The sequence below is a fragment of the Monodon monoceros genome, unplaced genomic scaffold (assembly GCF_005190385.1).
Source record: "Monodon monoceros isolate NGI ecotype Baffin Bay Population unplaced genomic scaffold, NGI_Narwhal_1 Super_Scaffold_6, whole genome shotgun sequence".
In the NCBI taxonomy this organism is placed as follows: Eukaryota; Metazoa; Chordata; class Mammalia; order Artiodactyla; family Monodontidae; genus Monodon; species Monodon monoceros.
In genome coordinates, this window is record NW_021703783.1 from 60,355,020 (window position 1) to 60,368,569 (window position 13,550).

The window sequence follows — 13,550 nt, forward strand, 5'->3', positions numbered from 1 at the left end:
CAGTTTTCTTTAAAAGGAGAATGCAGGCTGGTTATTTCTGAAGTTAGGAAGAATGCCTCTCCTTCCACTATTGTGGTCTTTTGGCTGCTTTGACAGTTGGACTGAAGGGCTTTCCTTTTGTTCTTTTTCACTCTCAGTGCTCAGACTCAGACTGTGTAGTGAGAAGAAAAGGTAAAACTAGGAGCTCTTTAATCCTAGAGAAGGAGCTTTGTAGCAGTTACCTTCAAGAAAAGTTTCCTCCCCAAAGGAATATTTAATATTACATGGACACTGAACAGAGAGAGAGAGAGAATGGATATATGGGAGAATGAGAATATGAGAATTCAAGCCAGCAAGAAAGAAACTTAACTAAAGATGAAGGGGAGTTTTGCCTCTTCCTGAAAGTTATATTATTAGTTGTGTTTTTTTCGTTTTTTTTTTTTTAAATCATGTTGACTGCTAGTTTTGTTTAAAGTATTTGTTCTGGAAATACTAAAGTTGGAGTCTACCAGACTGAGGTTAGAAGCATTTTCTTTGGCAGCAAGAAGATACTTTTATAGAAGTCATGCCTGTACTTGGGGTTGCCTCAAAACTGAGGCAGCCAGCTGTTGGGTCAAAGCCTATTCATACTGCTCTTCCGATACCAAATTTTGGCACTACTGGGTCACAGCACTATTCTTCGAGACCTCTGGAGCTTACTGAATCAGAGAGCTCAATGCTTTCTTGTCAGGTCACATTACAATCAGCCTGTGAATTTGAAGAGAAGAAACCCCTCCAAGGAAAAGCTAAGGAGACAGAAGACAGCAAGGTTAGTGGCTGAAGGTTACCTGCAGACTTATAAAGCTGAAATGCAAATTTCCTTTTAGGTAGAATATAAAACACGCTGTGAAGTGGGGAGTAGTAGAGGAATACCGGTGTAAGAAAGTAAGTAGTTTGAAAAGCTGGATATTTAGCCTATGCAGAACTGTATTTATAATTTATGGTTGTAAAAGTTGTGAACGAAATTCTCTGAATACGCCTGTGTTATCAGTACTTATTGATGAAGTGCCTAGTTAAATCCTAGATAACTCTCTTACTGATAACTGTAATTGATCACAAATAGGACGAAAAGGGGAGCTATTTTTCAGATATAAAGCAAAAAAAAGATTTATTTGTGAAAACTAGCACAGACAACATCACTTTTCTCTAAATGTCGTTTGCCTTTTAAACACTTTCTGATTGAATATGTGAATCCTAGCCTGCTTAATTCATTGTAGTATCAAGCAAAATGAAGTATGATTTTCCTTGATACTGCACATTTGTCTGGGTTTTCACTTGTAAATTGAAACCCTACTCTTTTACTTATTACTGACATCTTTTTCAGTCATTTAATTTATGATATTTGTGAGCAGTAGCTCATAGCTTTTGGGTTTTAAGCCATACTACACTCGTTTTCTCCAGATGCTGAGGGGTAGCATGGCCCTTCAGTTGGTGAACTTCACGGGGACTCCTCTGTACCTTGATGAGCATCACTTTTTAATGCAGCATTAACTATGACATCAAGCTTTACAAAGTCACCATTCTCACCTCTGGCTCCTTAGGGAATGATTTGATTTTACTCTCCCGCCCAAATGTAATTTAAAATAATTTAAGAAAAGGCTTCATATAGAAAACAACTCTACAAGTTAAAAAGGAAGTCACGCTTTTTGTCTGAAATATCCATTCAGTCTTCACCTGTTCAAATCCTCTCAGGTGCAGCCCAAATGCAGCTTTCTTCATAAAGTCTTTGCTAGTTACCCTTTCCTTTCCTGTGGTTATTCATCTGTAGTAATGCTTACGACACCTTAATTTATATTGCGTTTTAATTATTTGGATAATTTATTTCTATCCCCACTAAATTGAAAATATATAGAACCTAGGACCTTATTCTGTGCTACAGCTCCCTCTCCTCAATGCTTTAGGCATAACAATTAGTAATTGAATGGATTGATACATGAATGAATGAATCAATGAATGAACAATTATACTGAGAAAGATTTAGTTATGTTCATTAGTCTCTTTGGATCATTCAATCTATAAAACGTAAGGTTTAGAATGAATGATTTTTAAAGTCCTTCTAGTTCTAAAATTATTCCTTTTGTGTTTTAGGACAACACTATCTACCCAAGAAAAAATCAATTAAAATAAAATAGTTATTTTTAGGCTTAGAGTTCTCAGTCCAACATAAGCAATTCAGGGTAAAAGTAGGGAAGTGTAAATTATCAATAAAAGACTAACAATATTTAACTTCATGCAAATAATTAAAACAAATGCATGCTGTTCTCTTCTAATATTCTGTGTACCCACAATGACTTGTCTGGATTAGATGGAAGAGAAACCACTTTTCTCTCCTGACCATGGCTATCATCTCTGCAGGTTTACTCAAACTTGTACTTTGATAAATGGCCTTGGCCTAAGACTTGACCACTGTAAGTACTATTGGCAATAGAATTTTGGTTGGTCTCTTTGGTTAGCAAACATAATCAATCATACATCTGATATTCCAATAAGACTCTGTGGTAAGCAATGTTGTATTTATAGAGATGTTTTTACCATGCTGCTTATCAGATGGAAAACTTTTTCAAACAAATGTAAAGAATACCTGGTCAGCATTTCAGAATATTTCTAAATGTTAGAAAAGAATTAAGATTTGTATAACCTTCTGAAAAAAAATAGAACTAAAGAAAACAGCAAAAATGATCAAGGTCGTTGTGTTAGAGAAAATTAGATTTGGCTGCAAATAGTAAAAAAAAAAAAAGAAAAAAATCAACATAACAGCATAAATAAGATAGGAGTTTATTTCTTTTTCATTTAGAGGATATCTGGAAGTAAGCCGTCCATGACTGGTATGGTGACTTCATGCAATTGTCAGGGAACCAGGCTCTCTCTTTTTGTCCACCGACGTCATTTTGGCATCCATCTCTCAGTCCTGAGTGGATAATTGAGTTACACTCAATTAAAAAGACACATCCTGGGCTTCCCTGGTGGTGCAGTGGTTGAGAGTCCGCCTGCCGATGCAGGGGACACGGGTTCGTGCCCCGGTCTGGGAAGATCCCACATGCAGCGGAGCGGCTGGGCCCATGAGCCATGGCCGCTGAGCCTGCGCGTCCGGAGCATGTGCTCCGCAACGGGAGAGGCCACAACAGTGAGAGGCCTGCGTACCGCAAAAAAAAAAAAAAAAAGACACATCCTGTTTCATTAAGGATTCTTCCATATCCGTTTGGCCTGTTGATAGTTCCAAGGCTTTATCTAGTTGCAGTGGAGACTGGAAAATGTAGAGTTTATTCTAGGCCCAACTAAAAATTATGGGTTCTATTTCTCAGGAAAAGAGACCGTTGATAGTACCCACAATAGATGACTGTCATTAAGAAACATTTATGTGGAGTATTCTGCTGGTCCTTGCACCAAACAGCCTCAGTCTGGTGAGAGAGAACAAACCTGTATACGACAGTGTCAGAAATGTATCTTCAGTCCAACACTCCCTTCTCCTATCCTTGTTTTTGGTTAGTGTACATGCCATCATTCCAGGCATCTAATCTTGAATTCCTAGTCTGATTTCTGGTGATATACATCGCTATTCCACATTCCATAATTTGCTAGAAATTGGAGATTTTGCTTCTGTACTACAGCTTGGATTTATCCCCTTATGCACATCCTCATGCTTTGGCCCTTGTTAAATTTTCTGTCAATTACTGTAATCATTCCAAATTGGTCTCTTCTCCAGTGGCTCTCCATCACATCCATCCAAAACATTTACCATTCTGATTAAAGAAAAAACTTTAGTTTCTTCTCCTGTCTTACAATTTTTTTTTTTGGAGCACAGGCTCCGGACGCGCAGGCTCAGCGGCCATGGCTCACGGGCCCAGCCGCTCCGCGGCATGTGGGATCCTCCCGGACCGGGGCACGAACCCGTGTCCCCTGCATCGGCAGGCGGACTCTCAACCACTGCGCCACCAGGGAAGCCCTGTCTTACAATTTTTTAATTCAGGCATTTCAGTCTCCTAATTGTTGTCACTTCTTCGATCATAGCTCTATCTAGCTACTCTATATCTCATTCTTGGGTGTACCAAATTTTTCAGATTGCTTAATCTCAATGTTCTTTTTTTTAAATTGAAGTACAGTTGCTGTACAATATTATATGAGTTACAGGTGTACAATATAGTGATTCACAATTTTTAAAGGCTATACTCCATTTATAATTATTATAAATTATTGGCTGTATTTCCCATGATGTACAATATATCCTTGTAGCTTATTTTATACCTAATAGTTTGTACTTCTTAGTCTCCTACACCTATATTGCCCCTCTCCCCTTTCCTCTCCCCACTGGTAACCACTAGTTTGTTCTCTGTATCTGTGAGTTGGTTTCTTTTTTGTTATATTCACTAGTTTGTTGTATTGTTTAGATTCCACATATAAGTGATATCATACAGTATTTGTCTTTCTCTGTGTGACTTATTTCACTTAGCATAATGCCCTCCACGTCCATCTATGTTGCTGCAAATGGCAAAATTCCATTCTTTTTAATGGCTGAGTAGTATTCCATTGTATATATATACCACATCTTCTTTATCCATTCGTCTGTTGGTGGACACTTAGGTTGCTTCTCTATCTTGGCTATTGTAAATAATGCTGCTATGAATATTGGGGTGCATGTGTCTTTTCAAATTAGTGTTTTTCAGGGGGGGTATATACCCAGGAGTGGAATTGCTGGGTCATATGGTAGTTCTCTTTTTACAGTTTTGAGAAATCTCCATACTGTTTTCCATAGTGGCTGCACCAATTTACATTCCCACAAGAGTGCACATGGGTTCCCTTTTCTCCACATCCTCGTCAACGTTTGTTATTTGTGTTCTTTTTGATGATAGCCATTCTAACAGATGTGAGGTGGTATCTTGTTGTGGTCTTAATAAATAACTTTATAAATAAAGTGGTCTAAATAAATAACTTTAATTACAGATTCCATGGCCTATTTTCAAATTCCGCCATGATATCTAAAAGGCATATTTTTTCTATTTACCTCTTGTTCTGATTTCTTGCTTTCCTTGAATTTTCTAGAGTCTCTCCTCATATGGATTTGTTTTTCCTTTCTTCCTGGGCGTTGACCCAAATGAGAAAGAGAGTAACTTTGCTTTGGAAACGTTACTTAAGAATCTGGAGATTAAGGTTAAGAAAGAGTGTTTTACATTGTCATGGTTCACCAAATAACATACAGTTGAGCATTAGGCATCCTTGTTCATGAAAGTTCCTCAGCCATACCTACCACTGAAAACTGGCCTTCACTGTTTAATCCCCATCCTCCTTTCAGCTTGATCTGTCACCTAAATTTTACCCCTGTTCTCATTTCTAACTTTTTTCAGACTTGGCTTGCTCACCCCTTCTTTCTTGAAGTACCTATGCAAACTCAAGATTCTTTTTACATTATTATAGAAAAAAATTTATTTTTTGAGCACCTATCTTGTACTTTATAGGAAATTTCTCATTTTATTCTCACAATGTTTCAAAGAAGGCACTGTATCCACATTTACAGAGAAGTAATCTGAGGCCTAGATAGAGTGGGAGACACTCGTAAGATCAGACAGTTAACTACCAGTTAATTTTGATACTACTAGTACCAAAATCCAGAATTTGAATCTAGATTTGTCTCTACAAAGCCTTTATTGTCTTTTACATTACACTCTCTCGTCATGGTATACTTGCAATATTTTTTCTAGTTATAACCTTTTCTCCAAGTTTCACCTATTTTTTTTAAGGCTCACTTCAAAAGTCAAAGAAAATAATCAATAAGTTGTTGTGGAGGTTAAAAGGAAGGAAAGTTTATATCCAGTTGGGGAGATATAAAGGAAATTCTTGAATGAATAGTGGAATTTATATACATGGTAGAATGGATACTTGCTTAATGTTCTTACCCTATTAGTTGAAAGGACAATCAAGATAGAGATTATTGCTTACTATTTTGTTCATATAGTGCTAACACTAATGCTTTGAAAACAGAAGATACTCAAAAGCATTAAATTGAATATTTTTTAAAACATAAATTGTGATATAGACAAATATGTGGATAATATTGCTAATGAGGGCAATTATTTCATAATTTACATTTGAGAGAAATCCTATTTGGTTGGAACATTCAGAAAATACTTCATCAAGTAGTTGTAATTTAATGGGCAGATAGGGCTCATATAGAGAGAGGAAAAAGCATTCTTTTGAGGAGAGAGTTTCATAGAGGAGTACCCAGGGAGTAAGCCATCATGGTTTGGGCAGACTATTAGTGAAAACGAACAGTTTGGGGTCAGATTATAGATGTAGGCAGACTTCATTAGGAAGACAATGAGGAAGGCTCTTCGGTAAAAATGAGACAAAATTACACTGTCAAAGACATTTGGGAGAAGTAATAGCAGAAAGGGACTTACATTAACTAATGTCTATAGAGCCTTGCTATATGCCATTTATTGGACCAAGCATTTCACGGAGTATTGCATTCAGTCCTCACAATAGTCTTATAATATAAGCACTGTTATCATCCCCATTTTACAGTTGAAGAAACTGAGGCTGAGGTTAAATTACTTGTCAGTATCCCAATGTGGTAGAAAATGGATTCAAACTAAAACTGTGTGATTCCAAAAGATGCTACTCTTAACCAATAAACAACATTGCCACAATGGGGACTTCTGGTGCCAGGGGGAGAGAAGAAGGGCTATTGGTTGACTTGATTTCCATATATATATATAAAAGTAAGGTTTGCTGTAAGTATTTAATTAGCATTGCTCCTGAGTTGCAAATAAAGCATTGGTATGCCCAAGTGCCTAGAATTATCAGAAGACAATTAAGTGGACACAGGGTCTCCACCGAATTGTTTGAAAAACAGAAATAAATAAAAGAAACCCCAGAAGAGAAATATATAGCAGCAGATGTCAGTAGAGTAGATGACAGCCTCTGGGCTCCAGCTGTTTCCTTCATGGCGAAGATGCCTGATTGCTGAGGACTGTGGACACCCCTGTTGGCTCACTCACATGGTAGCACTTCCAGAGCTGGCCAGGCCCACAGCTGCATAGGTCAGCCCTCAGGTCTCTAGATGATTCTGCCTGCTTTGCCTGTTTCTGCTGTGCTTGCACATTTAGTTATTTGTATTTAAAGAAACATGATGATTTCTTTTTCTGGTTATACTTCATGCTCCAAGTTTTATAGTGAAGCTGTTAATGGTTGTTTTAATTGTTTTTGCCTTTGTGGTAGCAGTAGTGTAAAGAATGCTGTAATGACCCTTGAATTTTAACTTTTTCTCTGCTGGAAGAAGGCTCAGATTTTCAGTATCATACATTTATTTCCCTTAAGTAACAATTTATAGAAATGTGACAGTCTAATACTATTGTCTATTATTTTTGTTTGTGCTTTACAACGTCTTTAAAGAATTATATGTAATGCTTTAAACTATGAAATTACCAGAATTTCTGCTGTAAATTATATGTGATTAAATGTTATTCAGAACCTCATACAACTTTTAAATTGTTCTTCTGCAAGTGTCAATATTGAGTGTATATTTGATGCTGATTTGCCAAATGTATTCTACTTAGTTTCTTCCTTTCCAGTGTTATAGACATTTTCCTTTCCTTTAATAAAAAGGAAGGTACTAAGTATATTGTTTATGGAGACATAAAATCATTAGGTATGTCATAATTTTTAAACAAAATAATTGTTTCATGGTTGATATTTATGCTGTCATATCTCCAGCAATTACCCTCAGTCAATCTTGAACTTAAAATACTAGGTGTCATAGTTAAAAGAACATCAAATTAGGAGCTCAAAAGATTTGAATTAAACTTCTGCTAGATTTTGAAATGATAAGTCGCTTAAACTGTCTCAACTTCAATCTCTGTTATCTGTAAAAAATGAAAGAGAACTGAGGACAATAGTTCTTGGTAAAGCTTTTCTAAGGAGAATATTTTTATTATCTCCTCCCCTTCTTCTTCCTGATTTTTGTCTTATCACTTACCACATTTCTCTTATTTTTTCAATCTCTTCCAATCCAATGGATTCTTTGGACCCAGATTTTTCAAACTTGTCACATTTTGGAGCTGATAATTCTGTGTTTTAGGGGAATAGTCTTACTATTGTGGGATACTTAACATCATCCCTTCCATTATCTACTAAATGCTAGCAGCATTCTCCAGTGTGACAGCCAAAAATGCCTCCAGACTTTGTGAAATGCATCTGTGGGGAAGGTGAAGTCAAACTCCGTAGAGAATCACTGCTTTAGAATCAGCTTCCAAAAATGCTCAGATCTTTACTATTTTTAATAATAATTATTATTATATCCTTCAACATGCTTCAGATGATCACTCTTTCTAACTTTGCACATACATTTCTTTAAAGAGTACTTTGTGTCCATTGCCACTATTCCAAGGTTTACATTTGCTTTACTTTTCTTGATTTCAGACTTCTGTTTTCTGAGAGGTTACCAGAGGCTTTTAAAAAGACTTCTTTTTTTGCCTTATACACTTCTAAATTGCAGGGATTTTTTTAAACATCTTTATTGCAGTATAATTGCTTTACAAAGGTGTGTTAGTTTCTGCTTCATAACAAAATGAATCAGTTATACATATATCCCCATATCTCTTCCCTCTTGTGTCTCCCTCCCTCCCTATCCCACCCCTCTAGGTGGTCACAAAGCACCGAGCTGATCTCCCTGTGCTATGCGGCTGCTTCCCACTAGCTAGCTATTTTACATTTGGTAGTGTATATATGTCCATGCCACTCTGTCACTTTGTCCCAACTTCCCCTTCCCCTTCCCCACATCCTCAAGTTCATTCTCCGGTAGGTCTGCGTCTTTATTCCCGTCTTGCCCCTAGGTTCTTCATGACCATGTTTCTTTTTTCTTAGATTCCATATATATGTGTTAGCATATGGTATTTGTTTTTCTCTTTCTGACTTACTTCACTCTTTATGACAGTCTCTAGGTCCATCCACCAGACTACAAATAACTCAATTTCGTTTCTTTTTATGGCTGAGTAATATTCCATTGTATATATGTGCCACATCTTCTTTATCCATTCATCTGTTGATGGACACATAGGTTGCTTCTATGTCCTGGCTATTGTAAATAGAGCTGCAATGAACATTTTGGTACATGACTCTTTCTGAATTATGGTTTTCTCAGGGTATATGCCCAGTAGTGGGACTGCTGGGTCATATGGTAGTTCTATTTTTAGTTTCTTAAAGAACCTCCATACTGTTCTCCATAGTGGCTGTATCAATTTACATTCCCACCAAGAGTGCAAGAGGGTTCCCTTTTCTCCACACCCTCTCCAGCATTTATTGTTTATAGAATTTTTGATGATGGCCATTCTGACCGGTGTGAGATGATATCTCATTGTAGTTTTCATTTGCATTTCTCTAATGATTAATTATGTTGAACATTCTTTCATGTGTTTGTTGGAAATCTGTATATCTTCTTTGGAAAAATGTCTATTTATGTCTTCTGCCCATTTTTGGATTGGGTTGTTTGTTTTTTTCATATTGAGCTGCTTGTAAATTTTGGAGATTAATCCTTTGTCAGTTGCTTCATTTGCAAATATATTCTCCCATTCTGAGGGTTGTCTTTTGGTTTTGTTTATAGTTTCCTTTGCTGTGCAGAAGCTTTTAAGTTTCATTAGGTCCCATTTGTTTATTTTTGTTTTTATTTCCATTTCTCTAGGTGGTGGAACAAAAAGGATCTTGCTGTGATTCATGTCATGGAGTGTTCTGCCTATGTTTTCCTCTAAGAGTTTAATAGTGTCTGGCCTTACATTTAGTTCTTTAATCCATTTTGAGTTTATTTTTGTGTATGGTGTTAGGCAGTGTTCTAATTTCATTCTTTTACATGCACCTGTCCAGTTTTCCCAGCACCACTTATTGAAGAGGCTGTCTTTTCTCCATTGTATATTCTTGTCTCCTTTATCAAAGATAAAGTGACCATATGTATGTGGGTTTATCTCTGGGCTTTCTATCCTGTTCCATTGACCTATCTTTCTGTTTTTGTGCCAGTACGATACTGTCTTGATTACTGTAGCTTTGTAGTATAGTCTGAAATCAGGGAGCCTGATTCCTCCCACTCCATTTTTCCTTAGAAAGATTGCTTTGGCTATTCGGGGTCTTTTGTGTTTCCATGCAAATTGTGAGATTTTTTGTTCTAGTTCTGTGAAAAATGCCAGTGGTAGTTTGATAGGGATTGCATTGAATCTGTAGATTGCTTTGGGTAGTATAGTCATTTTCACAATGTTGATTCTTCCAATCCAAGAATGTGGTATATCTCTCCATCTATTTGTATCATCTTTAATTTCTTTCATCGGTGTCTTATAATTTTCTTCATACAGGTCTTTTGTCTCCTTAGGTAGGTTTGTTCCTAGATATTTTATTCTTTTTGTTGCAATGGTAAATGGGAGTGTTTTCTTAATTTCACGTTCAGATATTTCATCATTAGTGTATAGGAATGTTAGAGATTTCTGTGCATGAATTTTGTATCCTGCTACTTTAGCAAATTCATTGATTAGCTTCAATAGTTTTCAGGTAGCATCTTTAGGATTCTCTATGTATAGTATCATGTCATCTGCAAACAGTGAAAGCTTTACTTCTTCTTTTCCGATTTGGATTCCTTTTCGTTCTTTTTCTTCTTTTCTGTTTTCGATTCCTTTTAGTTCTTTTTCTTCTCTGATAGCTGTGGCTAAAACTATTTTGAATAATAGTGGTGAGAGTGGGCAACCTTGTCTTGTTCCTGATCTTAGTGGAAATGGTTTCAGTTTTTCACCATTGAGGACGATGTTGGCTCTGGGTTTGTCATTTATGTCCTTTATTATGTTGAGGAAATTTCCCTCTGTGCCTACTTTCTGGGGGGTTTTTATCATAAATGGGTGTTGAATTTTGTCGAAAGCTTTCTCTGCATCTGTTGAGATGATCGTATGGTTTTTCTCCTTCAGCTTGTTAATATGGTGTATCACATTGATTGATTTGTGTATATTGAAGAATCCTTGCATTCCTGGGATAAACCCCACTTGATCATGGTGTATGATATTTTAATGTGCTGTTGGATTTTGTTTGCTTGTATTTTGTTGAGGATTTTTGCATCTATGTTCATCAGTGATATTGACCTGTAGTTTTCTTTCTTTGTGACATCTTGGTCTGGTTTTGGTATCAAGGTGATGGTGGCCTCATAGAATGAGTTTGGGAGTGTTCCTCCCTCTGCTATATTTTGGAAGAGTTTGAGACGGATAGTTATTAGCTCTTCTCTAAATTTTGATAGAATCCGCCTGTGAAGCCATGTGGTCCAGGGCTTTTGTTTGTTGGAAGATTTTAAATCACAGTTTCAATTTCAGTGCTTGTGATTGGTCTGTTCATATTTTCTATTTCTTCCTGGTTCAGTCTTGGAAGGTTGTGCATTTTTGAGAATTTGTCCATTTCTTCCAGGTTGTCCCTTTTATAGGCATAGAGTTGCTTGTAGTAATCTCTCATGATCCTTTGTATTTCTGCAGTGTGAGTTGTTACTTTTCCTTTTTCTTTTTTAATTCTATTGATTTGAGTCTTCTCCCTTTTTTTCCTGATGAGTCTGGCTAATGGTTTATCAACTTTGTTTATCTTCTCGAAGAAGCAGCTTTTAGTGTTATTGATCTTTGCTACTGTTTCCCTCATTTCCTTTTTCATTTATTTCTGATCTGATCTTTATGTTTCTTTCCTTCTGCTAACTTTGGGGGTTTTTTTGTTCTTTTTTCTCTAATTGCTTTAGGTTTAAGGTTAGGTTGTTTATTTGAGGTGTTTCTTGTTTCTTAAGATAGGATTGTACTGCTATAAACTTCCCTCATAGAAGTTTTTGCTTTTGCTGCATGCCAAAGGTTGTGGGTCGTCGTGTTTTCATTGTCATTTGTTTCTAGGTATTTTTTGATTTCCTCTTTGATTTCCTCAGTGATCTCTTGGTTATTAAGTAGTGTATTGTTTAGTGTCCATGTGTTTGTATTTTTTACAGATTTTTTCCTGTAATTGATATCTAGTCTCATAGAGTTGTGGTCGGAAAGGATACTTGATACAATTTCAATTTTCTTAAATTTACCAGAGCTTGATATGTGAACCAAGATATGATCTATCCTGGAGAATGTTCCATAAGCACTTGAGAAGAAAATATATTCTGTTGTTTTTGGATGGAATGTCCTATAAATATCAATTAAGTCCATCTTGTTTAATGTATCATTTAAAGCTTGTGTTTCCTTATTTATTTTCATTTTGGATCATCTGTCCTTTGGTGAAAGTGTGGTGTTAAAGTCCCCTACTATGATTGTGTTACTGTCGATTTCCCCTTTTATGGCTGTTAGTATTTGCCTTATGTATTGAGGTGCTCCTATGTTGGGTGCATAAATATTTACAATTGTTATATCTTCTTGGATTGATCCCTTGATCATTATGTAGTGTCCTTCTCTGTCTCTTCTAATAGTTTTTATTTTAAAGTCTATTTTGTCTGATATGAGAATTGCTACTCCAGCTTTGTTTTAATTTTTATTTGCATGGAATATCTTTTTCCATCCCCTCACTTTCAGTATGTATGTGTCCCTAGGTCTGAAGTGGGTCTCTTGTAGACAGCATATATATGGGTCTTGTTTTTGTATCCATTCAGCCAGTCTATGTCTTTTGGTTGGCGCATTTAATCCATTTACCTTTAGGTAATTATCAATATGTATGCTCCTATTACCATTTTCTTAATTGTTTTGGGTTTGTTTTTGTAAGTCTTTTCCTCGTCTTGTGTTTCCTGCCTAGAGAAGTTCTTTTAGCCCTTTTTGTAAAGCTGATTTGGTGGTGCTGAATTCTCTTAGCTTTGCTTGTCTGTAAAAGTATTAATTTCTCCGTAAAATCTGAATGAGATCCTTGCTGGTTAGAGTAATCTTGGTTGTAGGTTTTTCCCCTTCATCACTTTAAATATGTCCTGCCACTCCCTTCTGGCTTGGAGAGTTTCTGCTGAAAGATCAGCTGTTAACCTTATGGGGATTCCCTTATATATTATTTGTGTTTTTCTCTTGCTGCTTTTAATATTTGTTCTTTGTATTTAATTTTTGATAGTTTGATTAATATGTGTCTTGGCATGTTTCTCCTTGGATTTATCCTGTATGGGACTCTCTGTGCTTTCTGGACTTGATTTACTATTTCCTTTGCCGTATTAGGGAAGTTTTCAACTATAATCTCTTCAAATATTTCTCAGTCCCTTTCTTTTTCTTTTTCTGGGATCCCGTTGCAGAGCACAGGCTCCGGACGCGTAGGCTCAGCGGCCATGGCTCACGGGCCTAGCCGCTCCGTGGCATGTGGGATCTTCCCGGACCGGGGCACGAACACGTGTCCCCTGCATCGGCAGGCGGACTCTCAACCACTGCACCACCAGGGAAGCCCGAATGTTGGTGCATTTAATGTTGTCCCAGATGTGTCTGAGACTGTCCTCAATTGTTTTCATTTTTTTTTCTTTATTCTGCTCTGCAGTAGTTATTTCCACTATTTTATCTTCCACGTCACTTATCTGTTCTTCTGCCTCAGTTATTCTGCTATTGATT

The 13,550-nt window shown here is 36.7% G+C and overlaps 1 protein-coding gene across 3 annotated transcripts in view; it reads left to right on the forward strand.

The window, feature by feature from the left end:
- The first annotated feature begins 352 nt into the window (after nucleotides 1-352).
- NAV3 (neuron navigator 3) overlaps nucleotides 353-13,550 on the forward strand; it is a 363,427-nt gene continuing 350,229 nt past the window's right edge. The window contains exon 1 of one of the 3 annotated variants that reach the window (XM_029206422.1): nucleotides 353-787. In XM_029206422.1, coding sequence (XP_029062255.1) covers nucleotides 545-787 — 243 coding nt within the window. In that variant the 5' untranslated portion in view covers nucleotides 353-544. The remainder of the gene's footprint in view (nucleotides 788-13,550) is intronic. The other 2 variants (XM_029206421.1, XM_029206423.1) reach the window with 2 other exon arrangements.